This window comes from Larus michahellis, chromosome 2 (assembly GCF_964199755.1).
Source record: "Larus michahellis chromosome 2, bLarMic1.1, whole genome shotgun sequence".
NCBI lineage: Eukaryota > Metazoa > Chordata > Aves > Charadriiformes > Laridae > Larus > Larus michahellis.
Window position 1 is genome coordinate 28,409,312 of NC_133897.1, and position 21,863 is coordinate 28,431,174.

At 41.9% G+C, this 21,863-nt stretch overlaps 1 protein-coding gene across 4 annotated transcripts in view; it reads right to left on the reverse strand.

Annotated features, from left to right (window-relative positions):
* SLC25A13 (solute carrier family 25 member 13) overlaps positions 1–19,013 on the reverse strand; it is a 103,589-nt gene extending 84,576 nt beyond the window's left edge. For 2 of the 4 annotated variants that reach the window (XM_074574725.1, XM_074574724.1), the window contains exon 1: positions 14,273–14,332. In XM_074574725.1, coding sequence (XP_074430826.1) covers positions 14,273–14,305 — 33 coding nt within the window. In that variant the 5' untranslated portion in view covers positions 14,306–14,332. Of the gene's footprint in view, positions 1–14,272; positions 14,333–16,655; positions 16,671–18,946 lie in introns of those variants that run through there. The other 2 variants (XM_074574727.1, XM_074574726.1) reach the window with 2 other exon arrangements.
* Positions 19,014–21,863: the final 2,850 nt, after the last annotated feature.

Sequence of the window (21,863 nt, forward strand, 5' to 3'; positions counted from 1 at the left end):
AAAACAGTTCTCATCCTCAGACTCCAACATTACATTTTGCAGAAGTGTAACCCTAGACTAAGTATCAGTTACTGCATTCTCATGTCTAATAACACCTAGTGAAGCTGAGAAAAATAAATGTTATTAACGCTAATCAACAAAGTCTTCTCAGACCCTACAGGCTAATTCAGTATGCAGAGCTGCAGAATAAACACTACTGAAACAAGACAGTTGTGCCAAGTCTACTCCACACAATGGTGAAGCAGAACAAAATTTGCTAGCTAACAGGGACAGCAAATCTCAAGCAAAACTATTCACATCCATCTTCACTCTGTCACAATTATAAATCTCCGGGCAATTGCCAGTCCAGCTTCTGCACCATGGTAGGTGGAAGCCTCACCTCCCCCAAGTGCATCAAAGCTAACAGACCTACTTTATTGGGCAATTACCTGCTAGCTTTGATCCTACTTTCAAAGTCCCAAAGTAAATGCAGCTGGTTTATTCATAAGATGGTTCTCATGCAAGGAGATTCTCAATAAACCATAGTAGTTTTGCACACAAACTGATTGGGGACCAACACACAGTTATCAATTACATACACATGGGAAAATGCTTGTCCAGTTTGTCTAATGCTTCCAAGTAGGCACAGAAACCAAGGTGGCAGCAGTATATGTCTTAAGGAAAACTGCTTCGAGAATTTCCATGAGTAGCTAATAAATGCTATGTAAAAAGTAGACAACGTACAATTTTCCTACTTAAAGGTCTGGAAAACAGAAGGACCATAAAACTAGCCGGATACTTAGGTAAAAATAGTTAGGTATTGTCATTGGTCAGAAAAAAGTTTTAACAAAAGGAAAAAGCATCATACTGTGACCAATACTGTCCAATCCAAACTTTAAGCATGTAGCAGAAGATGCAGTTAGGAGCAAACTGAACTATTAGTTTGTAGTCAGCCTCTGGACTGGGATGAGGATGCAATTGCTGTCATTCCTACAACAAAACATGATGCACTACACTACTGCAAGAAACTGAATCTGAAACCAATTCTTTGTGAAACAGAAATTTCTCTTTCACTTTTCATGTTGCTATCAGAAAAAGATCAGCTCTCCAACGACTTTCTCTACCTATCTGTCAAAGTGCTACAGTACTCTGACTGCATCATTCCACCTTCTTCCTCAACGTAGTATTCCCTATTGTTTCATAGCTCCTCTACAACACATTTTTACTCAGATGATCTTCAGGTCTGTGATCCAAAGATACACAAACAAGCTACTTTACTATGGCCATTATGGAATATTAACATATCCCAATGTATCTCAGCAAACTAGAGCTCACCACTTACATGAAGAAATGCAATAATTATACATAAGATATATTAGGGGTTCTTCAATAAAAAAGTTAATTTCCAAATTTTTCACAATGAGAACAATCAGCCATTGTAGAAATCTCCCCGGTGAAGTGGTGGATTCCCCATCATTGGACACTTTCAAGATTCAACTGGACATGGTGCTGGGCCATCTTGTCTAGACCGTGCTTTTGCCAAGAAAGGTTGGACCAGTTGATCCTTGAGGTCCCTTCCAACCCGGTATTCTACGATTCAAATGAGCTACTAATCATAATGGTCAAATGACATTTCCATTACTTCATGCACACCAGAAATGGACGGGGTGATAGCTGCTAACACTGTTACTTTGCTCTCCCTTTTGCTTCCTTACACCATTCAGAAATGGAGGCATATCTAAGCATTAGGAATGTCAATCTGCCAAAACATGGTGGCTACCCCAGCCCAGTTTATAGATTTTCCCTTTTGATGCTCCCAGGGCTTGTTCTTTTACAACAGCGCTACCCTACAACCAGTGCACTGGCCATAAGCTCAAGACATCAACTGCCTCATGTTCATCTTCCAAAAGCAGTCATCCCAGTGCTAGCAATTCATCTTCTAGAGCTAAACTTCAGGCTTACATCTGGCAGGATAATAGTCATCTCACACAAAGGAGCAAAGGATAGAAAAATTCTCCAGTGTAACAGCAAGATCAAAAGTAGTTCCTGGAGGAAGCAGAAGATTAGATACCTGTTATCGCTCCAAAATTGTCAGGGAGAAGTGGCAGACTATTAGCATGAATTTTACCTGTCACCCAACATTGTTAGCATAAAAATATGTATTTGGAGCAGGATTAAGCAAAGGGTAAGCCACAATTCAGACAGAAGGCCATTTAACACCATGGTTCTCACAAGGTGGCACCTTCTGGAAGCATCATCTCATAACTATGCAGAGCACCAGTGAGCTCTGGAAAAGCCATCGCTGAATGCAACATACAAGCTACTAATGAGCTTCTCCAAGGTCCCCACGCTCATTGTGCTCAAGGTTCCCAACAGCTCACAGCTCAACAGAGAAAATCACTCCTGGTTTCACCCGGCTCCTAGCACCAACACCCAAAGGCTCACTCTGTCCCTGGCTTGGCACAAAGCAGCTTCTACAGCCCAAATGATCAGGTGCTTCTACCAAGATGAGTCACAAACAAAAGATTCAAAATAACAGATATGATGCTGCACCATCAGGGAACTTCTTGAGAGTCCTGCACTGTGCCTGATGCCATACAGTGCACACAGTGACCTAAAAAGAAGTGTCCCGTGCTTTATCTGACACCTTCATAAATTACAGAACCAAAGTCAGCATACAATGGCAGGAATAGACACCCTGAACACTGTTACAAAAGGTTTCTCCATAATTTTTGCTCCCAGATGTCAACACAATTGAAATTGTACTGTGACACAAGGTTCTAGTGAGTGAGCAGAAAGCAAACCTGGAACAGCGCCATACAGGGGCATTTTAACAGAATTATTTGCTTAGATAACTACTAATTCTGTGATAAGGAAAAAAAAATATAATATGGATGTGCAATCAGTGCCTATAAACTTGTGGAAAGGTCTGTCTCAAGCTGTTGCTAGAGTAACTGTTGTTACTTGCGACTTCATGCTTGTGAATGAGCAAGTAAAAGAAATGTGCTAGAGAAAAGTTCCTATACATTACACGTCTTGACTAATAATTGTGTGACAGGGATTATGTAGGAATAACTGACAGGTAAATGTATTTTGTTTCGGTGTTGTGTTTTCTTCTTTGAACACAGAAGTTCACTTTTCAAGATCCTATTTATAATCAAATCCATCTATTCAACTCTATTCAAAATGCTACACCTCAGCAGCTCAGAGAACTGGGAAGGGTGTGGGAGTGGGTATGAATCCCTATGTGTGCATGGATCCAATTCTACAACCTTAAAAAGAACAAAAGACAACTGCACAATGGAAACAGCATCATACACACAAAGCAAACTTATTAAAGACTTTAAATGATGAGACTCAAAGAAAATCTTAAAGTCCTGCAGTCAGGAACCCTTCCTCATAGCCAACAAAAATAAGAGCAGCATTCCAACACATACTTGGGCAAATAATAACACTGTGCTACTTGAAACAATAAGAAAAAAAAAACCCACATAGGTTCTTTTTTTCCTTTCTTTTTTGTCTGTACAGCACTCAGCACAGTAATGTATTGGGTCATGGGGAGTACGCCCATGTTCTGTGACAGCTGAAAGAGGCACAGTAACCACCCACCTTTCCCAGATAAACATACTAGTCAACCTCTGACTCTGGAAAACCTGGACTTTCAAATAACAAATGATATGTCTCTCCCTTAAAGATCTTTACCTGTCATCTCAAAATACATATGCCAAAACATGAGTTTGCCAACACACTCTCTTCTGCCTGCAAGGAATGGTGTCACCGTTTGTCCAACTTCCATCATATGGGTTTCAGTTTTAAGTTATTAGATCATCCCCCTGAAGACAGGGCAATTACAAAGTAGAGGCAGTTTAACATTTTATTGTACAATTCTTATCTTCAGTATTAATGATGAACAAATGCTCAGTGCTTAAATATCAGCAGATTACAGTTGCCACAGGCCACTGTGGGCATGTGACCTTCATTCTTGCTAAGGACCAGAAAGCTGATGCTATCAAAGAGGGTACTTGGAAATAATTTGCAGTTTCATGTGAGAATATCAAATAATCCAATGAAGACCTAAATTATTTGTCAGGCAGTGACTGTTATACTAAAGGTTTATCTGCCAGTGACTTGCTGCACCTCAGTCAAAATTGTTAAAGAGTTCACAATAACTCTCTATAATTTGCAGAAGTTGTAAGATACCTGACAACAATAATTAAAAACTTCTCGTCTCCTCAAGAAACTGCAGAAACATTTCCAGCATTTTAATACATTTTAATTAGAAACTATTCTGATTTTAGCTTGAATAATTTTGGCTTCTTATCTGTGAGCCTATTTTATTACATATATTTGCATAAAGCAATAAGTGTTCCATTAAAACACCAAATTTACTTCTGCTGCATAGCTCTTGGAATATTTTTATGAGATCGTTTGGTTGCAGTGGAAACGATGATGATGTCCTCAAACCAGGACACCAACTAAGCGTTCTGACTTAAAGATAGATATTAAAAAAAAAACCCTAAAACTACTTTCAGGCAGGCATGTTCAGCAGAGAGGAAAACAGAATTAAATCATTTTTATTTGCCAAGAACAGGATTTCCAATTTCTCTGAGGGCACTGCAGTTAAACTAAAATCTAAAAATGTCAGATTAACCAAACACAGAGCTGAGTTTAAGATACTAGAGAAATTCTAGCACTATTCTTTAAATGGCTTATTAACCAGGAGTCCTTTCATTTTGTTCCCTGGACACTTGGGTAGATGTCAGCACTCTGACATCACCCCATGAATTCAGAGCACTACATCTAACATCCCATGGTATGCTACTGGTATCAGCTGACAACGTAATTCCCTTTTTGTCATCAACTGTCAAAAACGTCATAAAATTCCAAAACCTTCTTTCTGACCAGTTGATCCACCCCTTGGAAATGGAAAAAATTAATGCTTTGCCTCGTGAAAACGCTGGGTGATCAACGAGTGGTTACTCCTCACAGCTTTCACAACCAGTGCCAGCCCAGGAAGCCTTCAAACTGAACAGAAAAGCCAGGAGACCTCATACTAGTTTTCATTATATATCCCTTTGCTTAATCAAACTGTGGGTCACACATAACACAAAGTACCCCCAGGTTTTCAAAGCCAAAAGAATTGTAGACACATATTCTGTATAAAACTTTCTAAAAACACTGAAGGAAAACAGTGTATTTGACAGTCTTTTGTGCGCACTTTGCTAAGCTGCTCCGATCATTTTCAAAAGTTCAGTGTCCTCTTTCCCTCCCCACGCATCCACAGGAAAAAGGGAAAAAGACAGTTTACCATCCTTAACTTGTCAATGGCACACAGAATAAGGAACTATTAAGTGCTATTTTAATTATACAGTATTTGGGTTGAATGATTACACACTTGAGAATTAAGTATTCTGGTTTGGGCTAGTCTCATAACTGAGACTCTGAATCTACAGGTTACACCAAAAGCAAAGTGCAAGAGGTTTACAGTCACTATTCCTTACTGTGAGAAGAGAAGCCTAAAACTTTTGTAGTACAACATTCACAATGCAGAAAAGACTGAACACACCGCTTCACACCAGTCAGTCTTGAAAGAAAAGATGCAGACCAAGTAACTGATTTGGGCGTGTGAACAGAGTAAAAGCAATTGTAGAAAGTTTGTTGTTGCCATGTTTTTCTTCCTTTTGAACAGCATCAACATGGGACTAATTCATGATCTTTACAAAGTAGTTTCCAGTTAGACTGACACACAATGGCAAGCAGCGTTAGACAGGTGAAGTGACAGGAAGGAGGAAGGCTGACTTGATGTCAGTGACAAAAACTATTTTAATGGAAATGTGAAATTATTCAAAAATTTCTTCCCCTAAACACGTGAAGATTTCTCTAGTCAGATTCAGACTGCACAATGGGCTGAGAGCAGGAATCAGCCAGACACGGTATTTTTACATACTGCGTTTTTTCTAACGGCTTTTCATACTCAGTGCCTCACTTAAAGGTTTCTTCTGCCAAAGATCTGTTAAATCACTGATGTTCCATCAAACAGTAGTTGTCAAACATGATAAAGACCTACAATAATAAAATACGTGACCAAGAGGTTTTAGTAGCCAAGAATCCAGGGAAGAGTGGAAATAGGTCGTATTTCCAAGGCACAGAAAGATGACAATAATAGCTAATAGCCTGCTGTTTGTTCAGTAATATTAATTTTCAGACCTCTTTTCTTCTATCCTAAAATCAGACCTAGGCATCAGGTCATGCGATGGATGGATGTGACAGGGAAGTCACGTAACAAAGGATAGATGATAATGTTCAACTGCTACTGCAGAACGTACCTTTCAATTAAGTCCTTTAAGTAGGGAGCCTCCCGCCCTGCTACTGATACAGGACAACATCCCAGTCTCTCTCCCACACCATAACATCACACACCAGACCAGAGACTCGACTAAGAACCTGTATTGGACACCTGGCTTAAAAGAACTGCAGAAACACTGCAAAGCAACACCACAAACATGCAAAAGTAGGAAGAAGCATTAAGGCAGATCTTCTTTCTCTGTAGGAAACCATGTGTGCACACGTTTGAACACAGACCTCCAAACCAGAGTCACATGCACAGACATGGAATCTTTGTGTCATGATCCTGCTGACGGCCTTTTATGTTTTGGAGATGTTACCTGCATTTTGATTTACACCTATCAGTCTTTGATGAAAGATGTAGTCAGATGCCGCTCAAGCTACTCCAACACTGAATAATTTGCTCTAATTTATTCCTTAAAAACTACTGTAATTTACTGCTTTGCTTAGATGAAGTGGGCACATTTGCTGACTTCCCAGAATTAAATATCCATTGACTGAGGCAAAACCCCAAAACCCCGAATAAGTGATGGTTCTATTGGCTGAGAGAGTTCAGGGAAGTTGGGATAAGAAACAGCAACTTAAATATGAAGAAAATTAAAATTTCTTTGTCCTACTGGCTGGATGATTGGCATTTGGCTCAGGATCACCCCTGTGAAAGCATCCTCCCCTGTTGACTAAGTGCACTTTTAGGCAGTATGCAAACGCTATCAGGAAGAAGGCAGAGAAACCTGTGCCCTTCTATGACTCCATATTCTGAAATCTACAGACATCTTTCAAGGCACACAACACCAGAAAGAAAAACAAAGAACAGAGAGTGCGAGTTGTTGTTCTCTCCTCATGTCCTTGCAAAGTCAGCACTAAAAAAAGACTCCAACCTGCCAAGGAACCTTCTTTGAACCTTCCATTTTCTGATAAGTTTAAACTTATCTTCTCAGATAGAAATGAAGGTTGGCTCCAGGAAATAACATTTTTAAATCTTCAGTGAATAAAGATGAGGTAGTATTCACCTACAGAAACTGAAATATGCGAAAATATAAATAGAAAATTGTGCATGAAGCTGGAAAAATCTGTGGTCAATGGCATTTTACACAACAATTTGAACTCCAGTAAATCAATTTCAATTATGAAGGAAGTACCAACAAGATCCCAGTGACACCAATGGAGAGAGAGAAAGAATAAACTCTATTGAGGAAGTAATGAATGGAATTCAAATACATCAAATCGCTGTTCTTGACCTTTTTCGAAAGTTTTCAGTTTAAGAAAAAATTGTTCATCTATATCACAGATATTCCAACTTTGATCCCCTATGCTTCCCTTCCTGTGAGGTTCCATAACTGCTCAGAAATGTTATGTTTTAAATTTGCTCAACAGCTGTTCAGCTCAACAGCCAAGGTTTTAATACTCCATAACACTAATCACGTAACAGCATCTGAAGGAGAAAGGAAGAAAAAGCCGCCTTCTACCTGTTTATAAGGCTGGCTAATAACTATGGTCATCTAGCTACATAACACCTTCTTCCATATTCTAGTTCTGGAATTAGGGTTGCTCTTTGCAATTCTTCAATTGCCCTAATCATCAAGGACATAAAAATCATGGTTGTAAAAAGCACATTTATAATTCTTCTGATAGGTCCCCATAATTTCAAAAATAGCCTTTAAAAGCTGTGAAATTTTTATACTTATGAAAATATTGTTAAAAACTAGACTTCAAGAGTTTGAAGGTCTATTATCTTCACATGCTATTGATTTACAGTGGAACCTGAAGATTGGAAAATATTAAAGACTACATGTTAATACACTTCAAGTAAAACAATTTTCTTAATATTTTTGTTTAGAACAGAAGACACAAGCAAGTTCCAGATGTATAATTTGTGGGTAGATCTCAATATTACCTAATGATAGCTCTACAGGTAACTACAACTCTAGGATTATTATTGCTGGCTTACCAAAACTTAGACCTTAGCAGGTCAATTTAATTCTGTATTCTGGCAACTTTTAGAAAATAAGATATTCTGGGTCAAAAAGCATTTAATGTGCTTTAAAAAGGTCAGTTTCTGAAAGACTTTTCTTCCATTTACAACACATTATTAACCATTTGGCTCCCTGATCAGCCTGTTTTGCTGTCAGATGTTCCTGACTCTCATACTTGAAAGAGATGCTAGAGCAGTACACGCTTTATCTGCTTTCTGTGAAGCACTGCGCTTCACAAAAAAGGTGATCCTACATATCTGAATATGTCTGTGCGTTTCTTTCCACATTACATCAAATTTAATTAATCTAGCAGTATGCAATAAGATGAAGTATTAACATTTTTTTCACTATTTGAATCTGTTTTTAATAAAAGAGAAGTAGTAATAATTCATACAGCACTAATATGGCTGGGAAGTCTGCACCTGTCATAAGGAGAGCTTGTGGAGCAAGAATTAACAGTTTCAAGAATGGTTATCCGTCCTATTCACTGCAATCACAGCAACCTAAAATATTAACAGTAAGAATGCCAAAAATGTGGAAACACTAAGGAGGCAAGACAGGCTCATAGGAAAATCCACCCATCTACTGAAAACAAGAGGTTATTCGGACACTAGTTGACTGAGAGCTTCGGTGACAACCAAAATTCTCACCTTCTCAGCTTCCACAGCAAACACCGTGGTGTAACTATGCCCTATATAAAACTAAATGAAGCTCTAATTGATGGCAAGTCCCAGATCCTCCAAAAAGCCTACATTTAAATTCAGTAAACTCAAGCAATAGTGCTTGAGAAGGAACACAAACTGTCAGGCATAAGAAAGGCTGCTGTGGGGACAAAAAGACTCTATCCCACAGACAGGAGACGTGGAGAGTAAAGAAAGATGTGTCACTTAAGAATGGAAACATTTTAGAATAACTAAAGCAATCACAAGTTGCAGTAGTACTGTTTAATAGAACAAACTCAAACTGGGTAAGTTTTCCAAATATGATATCTGCGTTAAAAAACAAAACACAATGATGACTCCCACAAAAGGTCCAAGGTGCCTCTTCCCAGAGGGATATAAACCTCCCTCCAGCTCTGGTCCAAAGCCTTTGAGATTGGGTCTCCTGCTGAAGGGATGAACAAAGCACCAACATTATTTATGCTGCCATGGACTGGCTGGTAGGGAGCAAGACAGGTGACGTGGACGTCATAGTCATAAAGGTAACAGTAACCTAAAACACAAATGCATGAAACTTCTCCGTAGCTAGGTTTTTCATTTTGACCTTTATACATTTTAATATGGATAATTAATAAAATGCCATAGTGCTTAACAATTCACAGGGCTATCAATAATTCAGAAACTACCAATCTAAGAAAAAAATCATGAGGATTATTGCATTGCATGCAAGGTTCCATCATCTTCACCACGAAGGTCACTCCCCTTTATTCTCACAGATTTCTAAAGGGAGAAAAAAAGCCTGAAAGCGCTACGGTTTCACCAGCTGTCTGACTCCTATAGGCTAAGACTGCAGTCAGCTTCTGTGTGTGCCACAATTGATCAGCCCTATTAGAAAAACGTGTAGAGACCATCTAGGCTAATTAAGGCAAATACAACTATAAACTTGTAAAACAAGAGGCAGGTATTCCTTCTACAGCAAAGTCAGTCCACATTTGAATACATAAATAAGCCAATCAAGTCATATATTTTAAAAAACAAAAACAGCGCAACACTAAACCATTTGCAAGGGCAGCCTGATTTTTTATTTCTGCTTCTATGGAAAATTCACATCAAAGATTTCCTTTTAAAAATGTTCCTATTGGTCTGGGCTACCTAGAGAAAATGGGACAAAAGACTTTCAAAGTGGTTAGTATAAATGTTTAAGAGGAAAATGGTGTCAAAGTTTTCTTGGTGTTTCAGTTCCATTTTTTACTTTTCTTCTTCTCAACATTTAAACTGACTATTGCCCACTGTCATTTAAATAACTAGTGGGTACATTAATTCATTAGTCAATTAGTACATTGACTAATTAGGTCTATGACAGTCTCACAATTTTGCCTATGCAAAACCTACAGTTACATCCCTGAGGCTACATGCTTGCACCATGCCTCTTACATTTAGGGGAAAAAGCCCTAGCACCTCTACGGTTATCCCATCACAAGCCAAGCAGGAAGGGCTGTCAATGAACAAACCACCTGATCCACAAAAACCAGCACAGACCTAATTTTGGTAAAAAACCAATTCCTTCTCATTTCTCTGCTGAGCAGTGGAAAATGCAAAAAGTACCTATAAATGCAAGGCAGTAAATAGTCCTATGGTTGTCATACAAGACAACCCTTCATGGGTTTCCAGCTTAAGGTATTTCTGTGCTCAGTGCCACGTTACGGCGTGCCATCCACATAACTCTTCATGCTGCTTTCCTGTGAACCATATTAGGGAACTGATCTGATTTAAAGCAAACAAAACCAATTCATATAGATATATAATTATATATAAAAGCTCTGTTACTTTTTGCCAAGTCAGTTACCCACTCTAATTCACCCCAGCACCATTATATTACCCTAGTATTGCTACTGAATGTTTAGTATTAGCCAAGTTGAATCACAGCTTCATAGCTACCACCGGCTTTTAAAAATGCAGTGAGCTGGCGGTTCCGGATACAAGCAGGTACCTCCCCACGCCAACCCAACCAACAGAACAGCTACGTGTGTTCAGTCCTGGCATCAAAGCAAAGAGACAATCAGTCCAGTATTAGGAAGGCAAAACAGACAAAGAACCAGTCCCAGAAGCCTGATCCAGCCTAGCCTTGGACTCCAAAGATGAACCAGTAACCTCTTAGAACTATGGAAGTAGTGATAATACTACGAAGATTTAAAAATTATGTTTAAAAATTTTGTCTGTCTAGGCACAAGTCTGCCAATCTCAGTGCGCTCTTTCCAAATAAATTGTGTGTTTGTGTATTTGCAAACTCCACTTTGCTCAGCTTCTGAGGGTCAGATCCATTAGCACGCTCCACTACCTCAGTCACAGCATGATGCAAAACCCAATCCGTCTACAAGCAGAAAGGCACATGCGGTTTAAGATTTTTAGGATTCCAGAAGTTCCACCAAGGTGCACATCCAGAACTGCCGCAGCCCCGGATGATCACATACAGACATTTCAGACACACTGACCAGCCCTCCTGGCTCCAGCCCAGCAACCATGCGTGCAACCCACCTAATGTGCGTTGGCAGAGCTGGACTAAGCATCAAGCACAGCAACCCTCTGAAACCACGGCAGGTGGAGGTATCATTCATGCAAAATCCACTCTGCTGGCAACAGAGAATCCAAATCTTTCCCTCACTTAGCAGGCTACCCTAATTGCTAGCAACTGCATTGGGTTCTGGCCCACTCCCCTGACCCCCCAAGCGTCCCTGCCTGAAATAGAGATGCTGCTTGAAGATCCTCCTGGGAGATCCCTATCTTTTTATTTCCAAATGGCTGACTTAGATGCTCCCTAGTCAGCATGCTGGCTGTCGCAATGCCTGTTCCTGGACACCTCAGATAGATAGGCTTCCTAAATCTACTTCCAAAGCCAAGTGGATACAATTTTGGCATGGAGATGTTGATCTAGAGAACACAAAAAAGTCATCTTAGCCTAAATTCCAGGCTCCAGTTTTCACATGGCCAAGAGTAAGCCAGTGAGTAAGGCAGATCTTTCTTCAAGGAGACCCCAGGAGTGAGCTTACTGGTGGGCATAGGAACAGTTCTTGCAGGCTGCCCAGGCATGCAAGATATCAGAAGCACAGGAATCCAGCAGCTGAGGTTAAAACCTTCACAAGTATCCAACACGAGGAATTTGATCAGGCTTCCTACAAGCTCTGTCTTCTGTTTCTTCTCTAAATGTATACAGTTTGGTGTACATGCATGCACTTCTCCACTCTCTCTCAAATGTTTCCTTTTTTCCGTCTTTAGAGAAAAAGAAAAATGCCAACAACACACTCCTTATGAGCAATTTCATCCTTTAACGCACTGGGTTTTGTGCAGGCCAAGTAACATTTTTGGTAAAGAATATAATTGCAATTGCACGTTTCTGAGGTATTGTAAATAGCATGAAATTATTTTAAAATGTTATGAAAAATGCATTTGCAGTGTTCCTTTAAGTGTTTTAACAAAGCTTCAGTCAAAATTGCTTTATTCCAAAGCAATCGAAGATAGAATATTTTTATAAGGACCTCTTTATCTCCCTGCAAATGACTGAGATACAGATACTTTCCAGAAAGAGAATGCACCAGAAAATATGCAACCTTACGTTTTACTAGCCATAGTTATCTAGCACCATAAAACATCAGCTGCTCTGTTTCTGAAGATTGGGTTGTAGCTGAAGCAAAACAGCACGATTAGCAGAGTCACAGTAGTGCCCAGAGGCCTTATCCAAGTCTAGGTTTGGCGCCATACAAACATACAGCCTCTATTCAGTACCGTCAAGCCATTCTATAGCCAAAGCAGCAGCAATTCCACAGATCAAAAGCAAAAATGAAGCTAAAATTAGGCAGCAAATTCATGCCATCTTCCAGGAAATACAGTATCACATACCTCCTTGTCAAACTCCTTGGACAACATAGATAAATAAAATAGATATTGGCCTAAACAAGCTGGTCAGAAGACACATTGTTATCATTCAGGGCTGTAAGCTTCTCTACATTACAGGATCAGGAGGAATGTCTTTAACGTATCATTTGAAGCACACTTGGAAGAGCTTCTCTAACCTCCTGGGACACAAAGCTGCATAGAAAGAGGAATTCACTTCCCGATGTGGTAAGATCCAGATAACTTTAAATACTTTTCAGTGGATACCACAACAGATGAAACGCACATAAAGATGCACATGTAACTGTTGGGTTCAGTAACACTCTCCCAGAACTATATACGAAGGGAGGTCACCCTGCAATCCCTCCTACAGGGACACTAAAATGGAAAAGAGCAAGTTTCAGAAACCTGTTAAGACCACTGGCAGTTGCAACATGTGATCCCATCAGTACCCCTTTAACATATTAAAGACATATCAACCTCTTTCACCGCCTCCTCTTGCCCTCACCTTGCTCCAATAAAGAAAGCCGGGGGTGGGGGTCAGGGGGAATAGTAGCACAAAGGAACAGATAAACTCAATTGAGACAAAATCCCCAGTGTAATAAAGCTCCTTTTCAGGGTAACTCGGCGTTCACTGCAGAAGAGAGCTGTATGGACTTTTTCCATATGAGAATGGCTCCACGAGTGCCTTCCCTGGAATTATTCTTGCCAGTGGGCCCCAGAACTCACGGTGCACCTTGTGGGATTAGGACTCAAGCAGTCCTCCTAAGGGTAAATGTCATAAGCAAAGACTTGTGCACTAAAAGAAGCCAAATGAAACTAAACACACAAACAATGGCAGGGAAGGGGAGTAAATGATTTGCTTTCTCTTCTGTTTCAGCTGCAGTCATCATGCATTCTACTTTGTACTTAGAAAAGGTTTGAAGTTATGAGCACTCACACAAATTCAGTGTCCCTTTATCAGGTAAATTCTGTTCTCTTAAGAAGTCACAATGCAGTAATAAATCATAAGCAGCATAAATACACGTTTTTTCTGAAGGGGAAAGTGGAAGGAAGAGTCTCATTATACATGATATGTTTAAGAATTTACACACTTAGGAGCAGTTCCAAAATCCAACTCCACACCAGCAAGCACTGCTGGACCTGTGCCGACCAGCAATAGGACTTTGCACATAGATCTTACATGGTGCTATCACATCCAAAAAAATTACCACGGTGTCATTAAGCGTCATGATAAGTGTCGTGACACTGTTGAGTCTATAGTACACAAACTCAGTGATACTTCAGGGAAAAGAGATTCCTCTCTCATTACTCACCAACCACTTTCCCCACACAGTTTTGATCTGACTGAGGGACTGGAGCCTGTCCATAAGGGACTCCACTCCTTTCATGGACACAGTAGCCCATCATGATGCTAGGACCCCTCACCTGTTCCTTTCTGAGGGCCCATCGAATCCACATGCAATGCAACGCAATTCTTCTCTTCCATTTTGCTGGAGGAAGGGAAGAATGGCATCATCGAGGGCAAGAACAGTGAATTCAGCCTGTTCCCAGGCACATCCCACCCTACTGCTAGCACAGGGGAGAGGAGCACAGGAGAAGGACTGAACGAAGAGGCACGATGGAGCTGTATGATGCACAATAGGACACACTGGGTATACATGAAAGCAAATTAATCGACATGGCATGGTTGCACTGACATCTAATAGTTTTGGCATTGTTTGGAATCACTTTAATTTAGAATTGCATTGCCATGGTGTTTCTATTTCAACCATTGCTTATCCAGACCTCATTAATTCACATCACCCAGCGCAGGCATTGGATCATTTCTGCACACAAAAAGGCTCATAGAGCCAGGCCCAGCAGCATCAATCCTTCACAGAACTCCAATTAATTCAGTCAAGGTGATGCATCTTGCAGGACTGGGGTGTTCAGTGGGAAATGTCTGACTATATTAACACCAAGACATACAAGGAGCCTGTGATAAGGACTAATTATTTTTTATATGACAAGATTGGGGATTTTCAAGGTAAATATGGCAGTAACTGGAAAGAACGTCTAACTCCACTGACACAGCTTCCATAGTAAACAGTTCCAGAAAAACACAAGTAGAAAGAGAATAAAAATTTGTTAAATATACCAAAAACTGCATAACAAATTTTCTTTACCTTGTATTAGAAACATTCCAAATATTCTCATGGTAAGTAAAGTCAGCAACAAACCTCTTTGTGTTACCTTATTAATATATTTCTGACAGTAAGGCACTTGTTTTTCAAGACTTAATGCATGCACTTAAAATTAACCATGCAAGTAGTCCCACCAGGTACTGATGTAAGGTTCATGCCTTTACGTGAACAGCTTTTTTAGCATGTGATATTTGTGTTCACTTTGGTCATAAAACAATAATTTTAAATAACATACATTCTAGGTATGTGCCCAGTGAATAAAAGTTCACACATGCCTCAAGAAACAATTACGTTAGAAAAAGAGAGATATACCACAGTATTTAAAAATTATATCCTATATCACTGCTGTGCAGTTCAATACAAATATCAAAATTTATTCACATGCTATCCATAGCAGAGATGAAGTTCAATAGGGTGCAAGTGCTTCCATGCTAAGCCCACAGCTTTTACACAGTTTCTAAGCTTCAATTTATGTACTAGAATTATTCAATTTTGGAATTTGCTTAATGCAATTTTTAACTGTTTTGAGTGTAGCTTAGTGGTTATGAAAGACAAAGTTTAAAAATATTATATCTACTATCTCCCGTCATAAATATCAGTTTCTGACCTTATGTTGAACAGACAAAGTAGCACAGCGGTAAAGGCAAAATCAGCTATGGGAAAAGGCCTCATTCGGAAGTACCTTAGAACTTCCCACTGAAAATAAGTTTACATTTTACCAAGCAGTAGGACTTTAAAAAGGTAGCAAGTCACACGTTGCACATGCAATACAATACAATATGATACAATAGCTATGCCCAGAATGGTGTAGCAGTATCTGGACCAAGGGTAGCTTACATAAACTCAACAGGCACAGTTAACTTTGCTGTAAAATACACACTGGGTCAATGGCAAGCTAATGGCATGAGCTAGACTACATAACTTCTCTTTAGAAGTATCTGACTAAAGGGCAGAAAAACCATTGCATTGTTAAACACTCAAAATAAAGAAATAAAGCATGACACACTAGATAAAATGGCGTTATTGCTCTGCACATGCGTTACCATAAAGACTTCCAAATAGCCTATTTTCTGTACAATTCAGAAAAAGAAGCCAGTACCCATGATGGTAATGTAGTTACCAATGGGGTAAAAATCTACTGGAACATCTCACCTGCAGTTTTAATTGGCAATTTGTGCAAATAAGATTTACAGTGCAATTTTCACAAAGCACTTTCAGAAAACATTTTCAGAGATTCAGAAGAGACACTGATGTGCAACATACATTGTTTAAAACGTTGTATAAATTGAAAGACATGGAGTAACATACAGTGAAGAAAATTAAATGGCACTGTAATGGACATTAAAGATTCCATGCATAAAAGCTTTGCCCATTTCTTGATACCTGAGTGCTTAACTATGCAGCCTTAACAGTATCCTATTTGAGTTTTCCTTTTGACAGACTGAATTCCTACAGTCTGCTTAAAATGTCAACATTTGAAATCTTGCAAGCGAAGAACAATTACATTCAATCTCAAAGACTCATATGCCTAAAAGGGTGTAATTAAAAAATTAAATGAAGCGGTCATGCAGGATACTGGCAAGGAAAAGGTACTGAAGGGATTTTAGAAAAATCATTCGACTCACCAGTCCATTGTTGGGCTGAGGTGAAAAAGGCAAACATTACTGAGATGCATCAGTAAGGAAGTTAGAACACAAATCAAGGCCCATGCCTGCAAGCACATGTGAATAACTTCAGGCCCAGAAGCTCTTTATGTGGCAAAGTCATTCATACGTGTGCTTGCAGAACCTGAGCTCAGACGTTACCGTTAAAGTACAAAACGCTACTTACATTTTGCCACTGACTTCAATAAAAATAGAAATTCATCTGTGTTTAACACGAACTATTTCACCTCAGGAAGATAAAAACCCTTCAAGTCTCACAAGGTAACTTAATAATTAATCCATTCTAGCTGCTACCAGCTCTATTTATTTTTTTTTAAACATAAGTCTCAAAACACATTCAAGCCTGCAGAAGCTATGTGAGGGCTGTAAACCCTGCAGTACAAAGTGCTGTATCTCTGTCTTGCAATGCACCAAGGATGCTTATGACACTAGTGACAAGCCATTATTCTTTTTATCAGGTATCTCTCTGCCAAGCTTGACATAATTGGAAACAGACTACATTCAGTTCAGTTTCTCCTTAAGTGTTGAGCCTTTTCAACATATGCTTGTAAAGATTTTGGTGATTTGAACTGTGTAATAACCCAAGCCAAAAGAAAAAGGACCCCATGCAAACTTGTAGCATGGAGCACACCTATACCAGATTAGAGAAACACTAACAACATATGCAACATTTTTAAGTGTATTTAAGCAGCACAGATTCAGGGGCATTGCAGATTAAGAACTGCTGCTTGGAAAGGAAAGGCAAGTAGATGGATCATAAATTCAGTGAACGGAAGACTTTTAAGTCTTTTAACACCAAGAGTTTGGTAAGATACAACTGATGTGCTGTGCGTACAGACCAGTGGGCAATCAAAGAAAAAAAAGCTAGGCAGGACAGATAAGGTTTATAAACAATAAACATAAGATTTGGGGATGACTGTTTCATAAACTCCAGCAGAGGAATCATACGTTGCCCAATCCACTAAAACAATATGCATTTCAGATAACTAAGTTCTTAGTGACAAAGGTGTTGGCAGGAGCAGCTCTGTCATGGACTAATTGTAATAAAGGAACTCACAACTCCGGCCAGACTGAGCACATGTGCTGCTTTGTGTTGTTTGGGGAAGTTTTGTTTTCTTGATAGTCAGTTTCATCACTGACTTCAAAAAAAGCAGGATGTGGCCCATTTATTTTTTGTCTCAGTATTCAAAAAAGAAACTTAATGAAAACCTACAAGTAAGTTTTGAAACACCATTACTACGCATAAATTCATCTGCCGTTAGAAGTGGAATACCTATTTTTATATGGCCTTGATCCAACTAACGGCTAATTTATATTTTTTTTTCTGGGATGGAAGTGTGTTATTAAACAATTGATAAAAGCATTTCAATCCATTTATCCTTCTGAAAAGCCTAACTAACAGGTATCAATCTGACAGGAGAGCAGAGAGATGTGAAACTGGTTGGAAATTACAATCAAAAGCAAAAACAGAAGGTAAAAAACAGGTACATAGAGAAAATGGAAGGAAAAGCAAAAAAGGGACTGTCACGCTCAGGCCTGCAAGCGGGTCAGGGCCAACACCAGTGTCCTCTCTGGGCATGGCGAGCCCAAGGTCCTGACCTGCCAGCCACTGTCCACGGGCCCACAGCGTTCTCTCATCCAAAAATAAGTGTACATATAACATGGACCTATGTTTTTACGCATCTAGATGTTGTGTGTGTGTGTGGTGGGGTGCTGACTGAGGCACAGCTGGGCCTAACAGCGTTCGGCGGAGCCTCGGCCGGGCCGCGGGTGCCCGGCGGGGCCGGGCCGCACCGCTGCGGGCCGCACCGGCGCCGGCACGGCGGGACCCACCGCGGCCTCCCGCCACCTCCCCTGCCGCGGCAGGCGGCCGCGCCGTGTCACGCAGATGGTGCGGTACCAGCGGAGAGCAGGCCCCGCTCCCCGCGGTTGGCAGGTGGGGATCCCCGCTGCGCCGTCTCGGGGGAGGCCGCCCCCACAGCCCACCAACCCACTCCCCTCCTCCTCCTCCTCCTCCTCCTCCTCCTCCTCCCCCGGGGCCGGCGGGCGCGGAGCCGCGATGAGGAGGAGGAGGCGCCACCAGCCGAGTTTCGCCAAGGACAGGCCCGAGGTCAAACCCGGCAGCCGCCCGCCCGCCCGCCCGCCTCCCGCCGCAGCCCCTTCCCCGCCGCCCAACGGCCGGGCTGGCGCGCACCGAGCGCCCCGCCGCCCGCGCCGCCTCCCCGCCCGCCGCGCCGCCGGCGGTGACTTACCTTGGCAGCCATGCTGTGCCCGGCGCGGCCACCCCCTTCCCGTCCCTTCCCTTCCTCCCCTCCCCTCCCCTCCCTTCCGACCGCGGCAGGCAGCTTCCCCGCCTGCGCACCAGCCCGCCAGCGCCGGCCGTCACCGCTCTCCCAGGCGCGGACGGGGCGCTCAGCGCCGACAGCCCATTGGCTGTACCCCGCCCGGCCCGGCTGCGGCCCGCCTGATCGCCCGGCCCGGCCCGACCCGACCCGGCCCCACGGGCTCCGCGCTGAGGCGGGCGAGGCGGCGGGAGATGCGGCCTCGGGCAGCGGCGGGGCGCGGGCGTTTCGGGGCCGGCACCGCCTCACCCCAACAAGGGGCCCGGTTACCTCAGGTGGCCTAGCGGCCTCCGAGCCGCCTCAGAGGGACCCCGAGCCCTCAGGGGCCCTGCAGCCCCTCCGACCGTGCCAGCCGTTGCTGACTCGTGCTGTTAACCTGGGGAGATGCCTCCAGCGCGGTCAGAGGACGCTGGGGCAAGCGGCAGAAGGATGCCCAACACCTTCACAGCAACCATGCTGGTGTGGTGCCTTGCAGCACACCCTGCGCTCCTGCCCAGAGCTGTTTTCATCCCCGCAAGTGTTTGAGGGATGTTTCATCCAGCAGCTGTACCCCAAGGCATCGTTCTGGCATGTCCCGAGAACGAGCCGTGCTTTCAACCACATTTTGTTGATGCCGTTTTAGTTCCTAAGACGGCGTGAACCTGACACGTAAGCAGTGCTGCTCGAGCCCACAGTTGTACCCAGGATGACCACAAATATGGCACACTCGGCCTCACAGACAGTTTGCAGACTGTCTACAGACAGCCTGTCTGGGCATGTTTGGCAGCGTACCATTTGGCACGCAGGCCTGCGGCTGCCACCACGGCCATCACCAGCCCTGCTGATGCCCGCTTTGGCTGGCCTCGGGGCTTCTGGCTCCTGGGGGGCAGATTTTAGGCTGGCCTGAGGTTGGTGGTGCAGACAGGGAACTTGTGACATGCATCTAGCTAAAGGTTGCTTGTAAGAGTAGCTCAGGGGTGAGGTTTTGCGTTTACAATTGGGTATCAATTTCAGCATAGCTTTGAGGTGGATCTTCCAGCACTTTGCCTAAAGTGAGTTTCGTAAAGATAGTAAAAAGGCAGAGGATTTGAAAGCCAGATTTATTACTATATAAACCAAAACAATGAACTAATTAATTGTCTTTAATTGTCTTAGAGGGAGACAGTAGATAAAAGGATTCATAAATGCATCTGTGCTTTCCCACTATACATCTTTGCAGGATGGCTCTTTTTTATGTTTGTTTTCAGTCCACTGAATTAATGACTTTCTGGTTTTCAGCAAGTTATACACAGTCTCCTCTGTGTCCCTCTGAACTTTCTTCTATCACCTGTGAGGCCTGGCAGCAGTGAATCTACCTCCTTCGCTTCTCAGCAGTCTTCCAGTCTCTGCCTCTTGTAAAGCCTTTCCGCTTGCTGGATTCTCTTCCTTTTCTGCCTGCCCCTCATCCGCGTGCCTGCTGCATGTGCTTGGCTCATCTGAGAGACAGAACAGCCTTTCTCCTCTTGCTGCTCCTCCCTGACCTAGAAAACAGCAGTTACAGCAAAGCAGACTTGGTGCCTTCATCCAGCCACAGCTTTTCAAATGAACACAAAAACAGATTATGTAGTGCCTATCTGCAAACTAGATAAGTAAACACTGTCACCTTGTCATAAATGAATAGATAATAGCAGTCCATTTATAAACAACAAAAAACAATCCCAGATTATTTTAATAATACCACTAAGAAGAAAAAAATCACAGAGGTAAAATAGCATAACAATTGCCTTAGAATACAAATACAGCATTCTGTGAATATAGAGAAGCCAGGATATTTAGAAGTGAGGCTGAAAGTCTGTCCTATTGAGCTTTATTTTTGTGAAAACAGGCTAGAATGTCTTTTTCTTTTCCTCCATATTAAGACTGCTAGGAACACTACCACAGTTCTCACGTTATACTGCGACATGGTCTTGAGCCAATTGCCAAGGAAAAACATAAGCAAAAAGCCTGCCTATGTTTCAAGTAGACTGGTGGTGAAATTCAGAGAGGTAAATGAAAAAGGATGACCCTAGGAAGCCTCACTCAACTGCTCCCTAAGTGCAACAGCACCTCAGCTCTTCTAGCACTTAATTTCACAGCCATCAAGACCTCCAGGTGCCTCAAGTTCTGAGTGTGCCTTCAGAAGTGCTTTGGTCTGGTCAAGGCTGGAAGGTCATTGCCCAGCTTACATGAAAGCCTGAGTGCAATCAGCATAAAGTGTTTGGGCTGGCAGGTCTCTGACCATGTCCAATGCATACATACAGGCCCAAGCTCCTTATCTTCATAGAAAAGGCAGTGAAGGCTAATGTTCACTTTTAAAATAGCATGCAATATGACTGTAGTGGATTACAGTGCTTTCTTTGGCTAGATAAGCAACTTGGTTTCAAAGTCTGCTGTTGACTGAGGTCAGATTCAGGCCCACGTGTCATACTCCTTTCAGTATGTTTTAACCACAGAGCCATAGACTGCTCTGGGGGATAGAGGAGGAATATTTTTCATTCTTTCTAGTGAAGCTGTGTCACTGCGTGGAGGAGAATCCAAGATTAGCTGGACTGGAGAGAACCATGACTCTCATGTATGATAAAATGTAATGGGATGAGGGTAAAACGGTGAGTCAATTTTCCTTACAAAACATATAAGCACTTCTTGGAGAAGTTAGGAGATTGTGTCTTCTCAACCAATGGCTTTTTATGTGTCTTACATATAGCACCCACAAGACAGAGCACACAATCATTCCAGGGCTCCCCTCTGCAATGAGAAGCGACCTAGAGTTATGCTCCTACTTGTGCCCTCTTCTGATACAGGGTGTCTTTAGTTTGTTTGTACATATGGG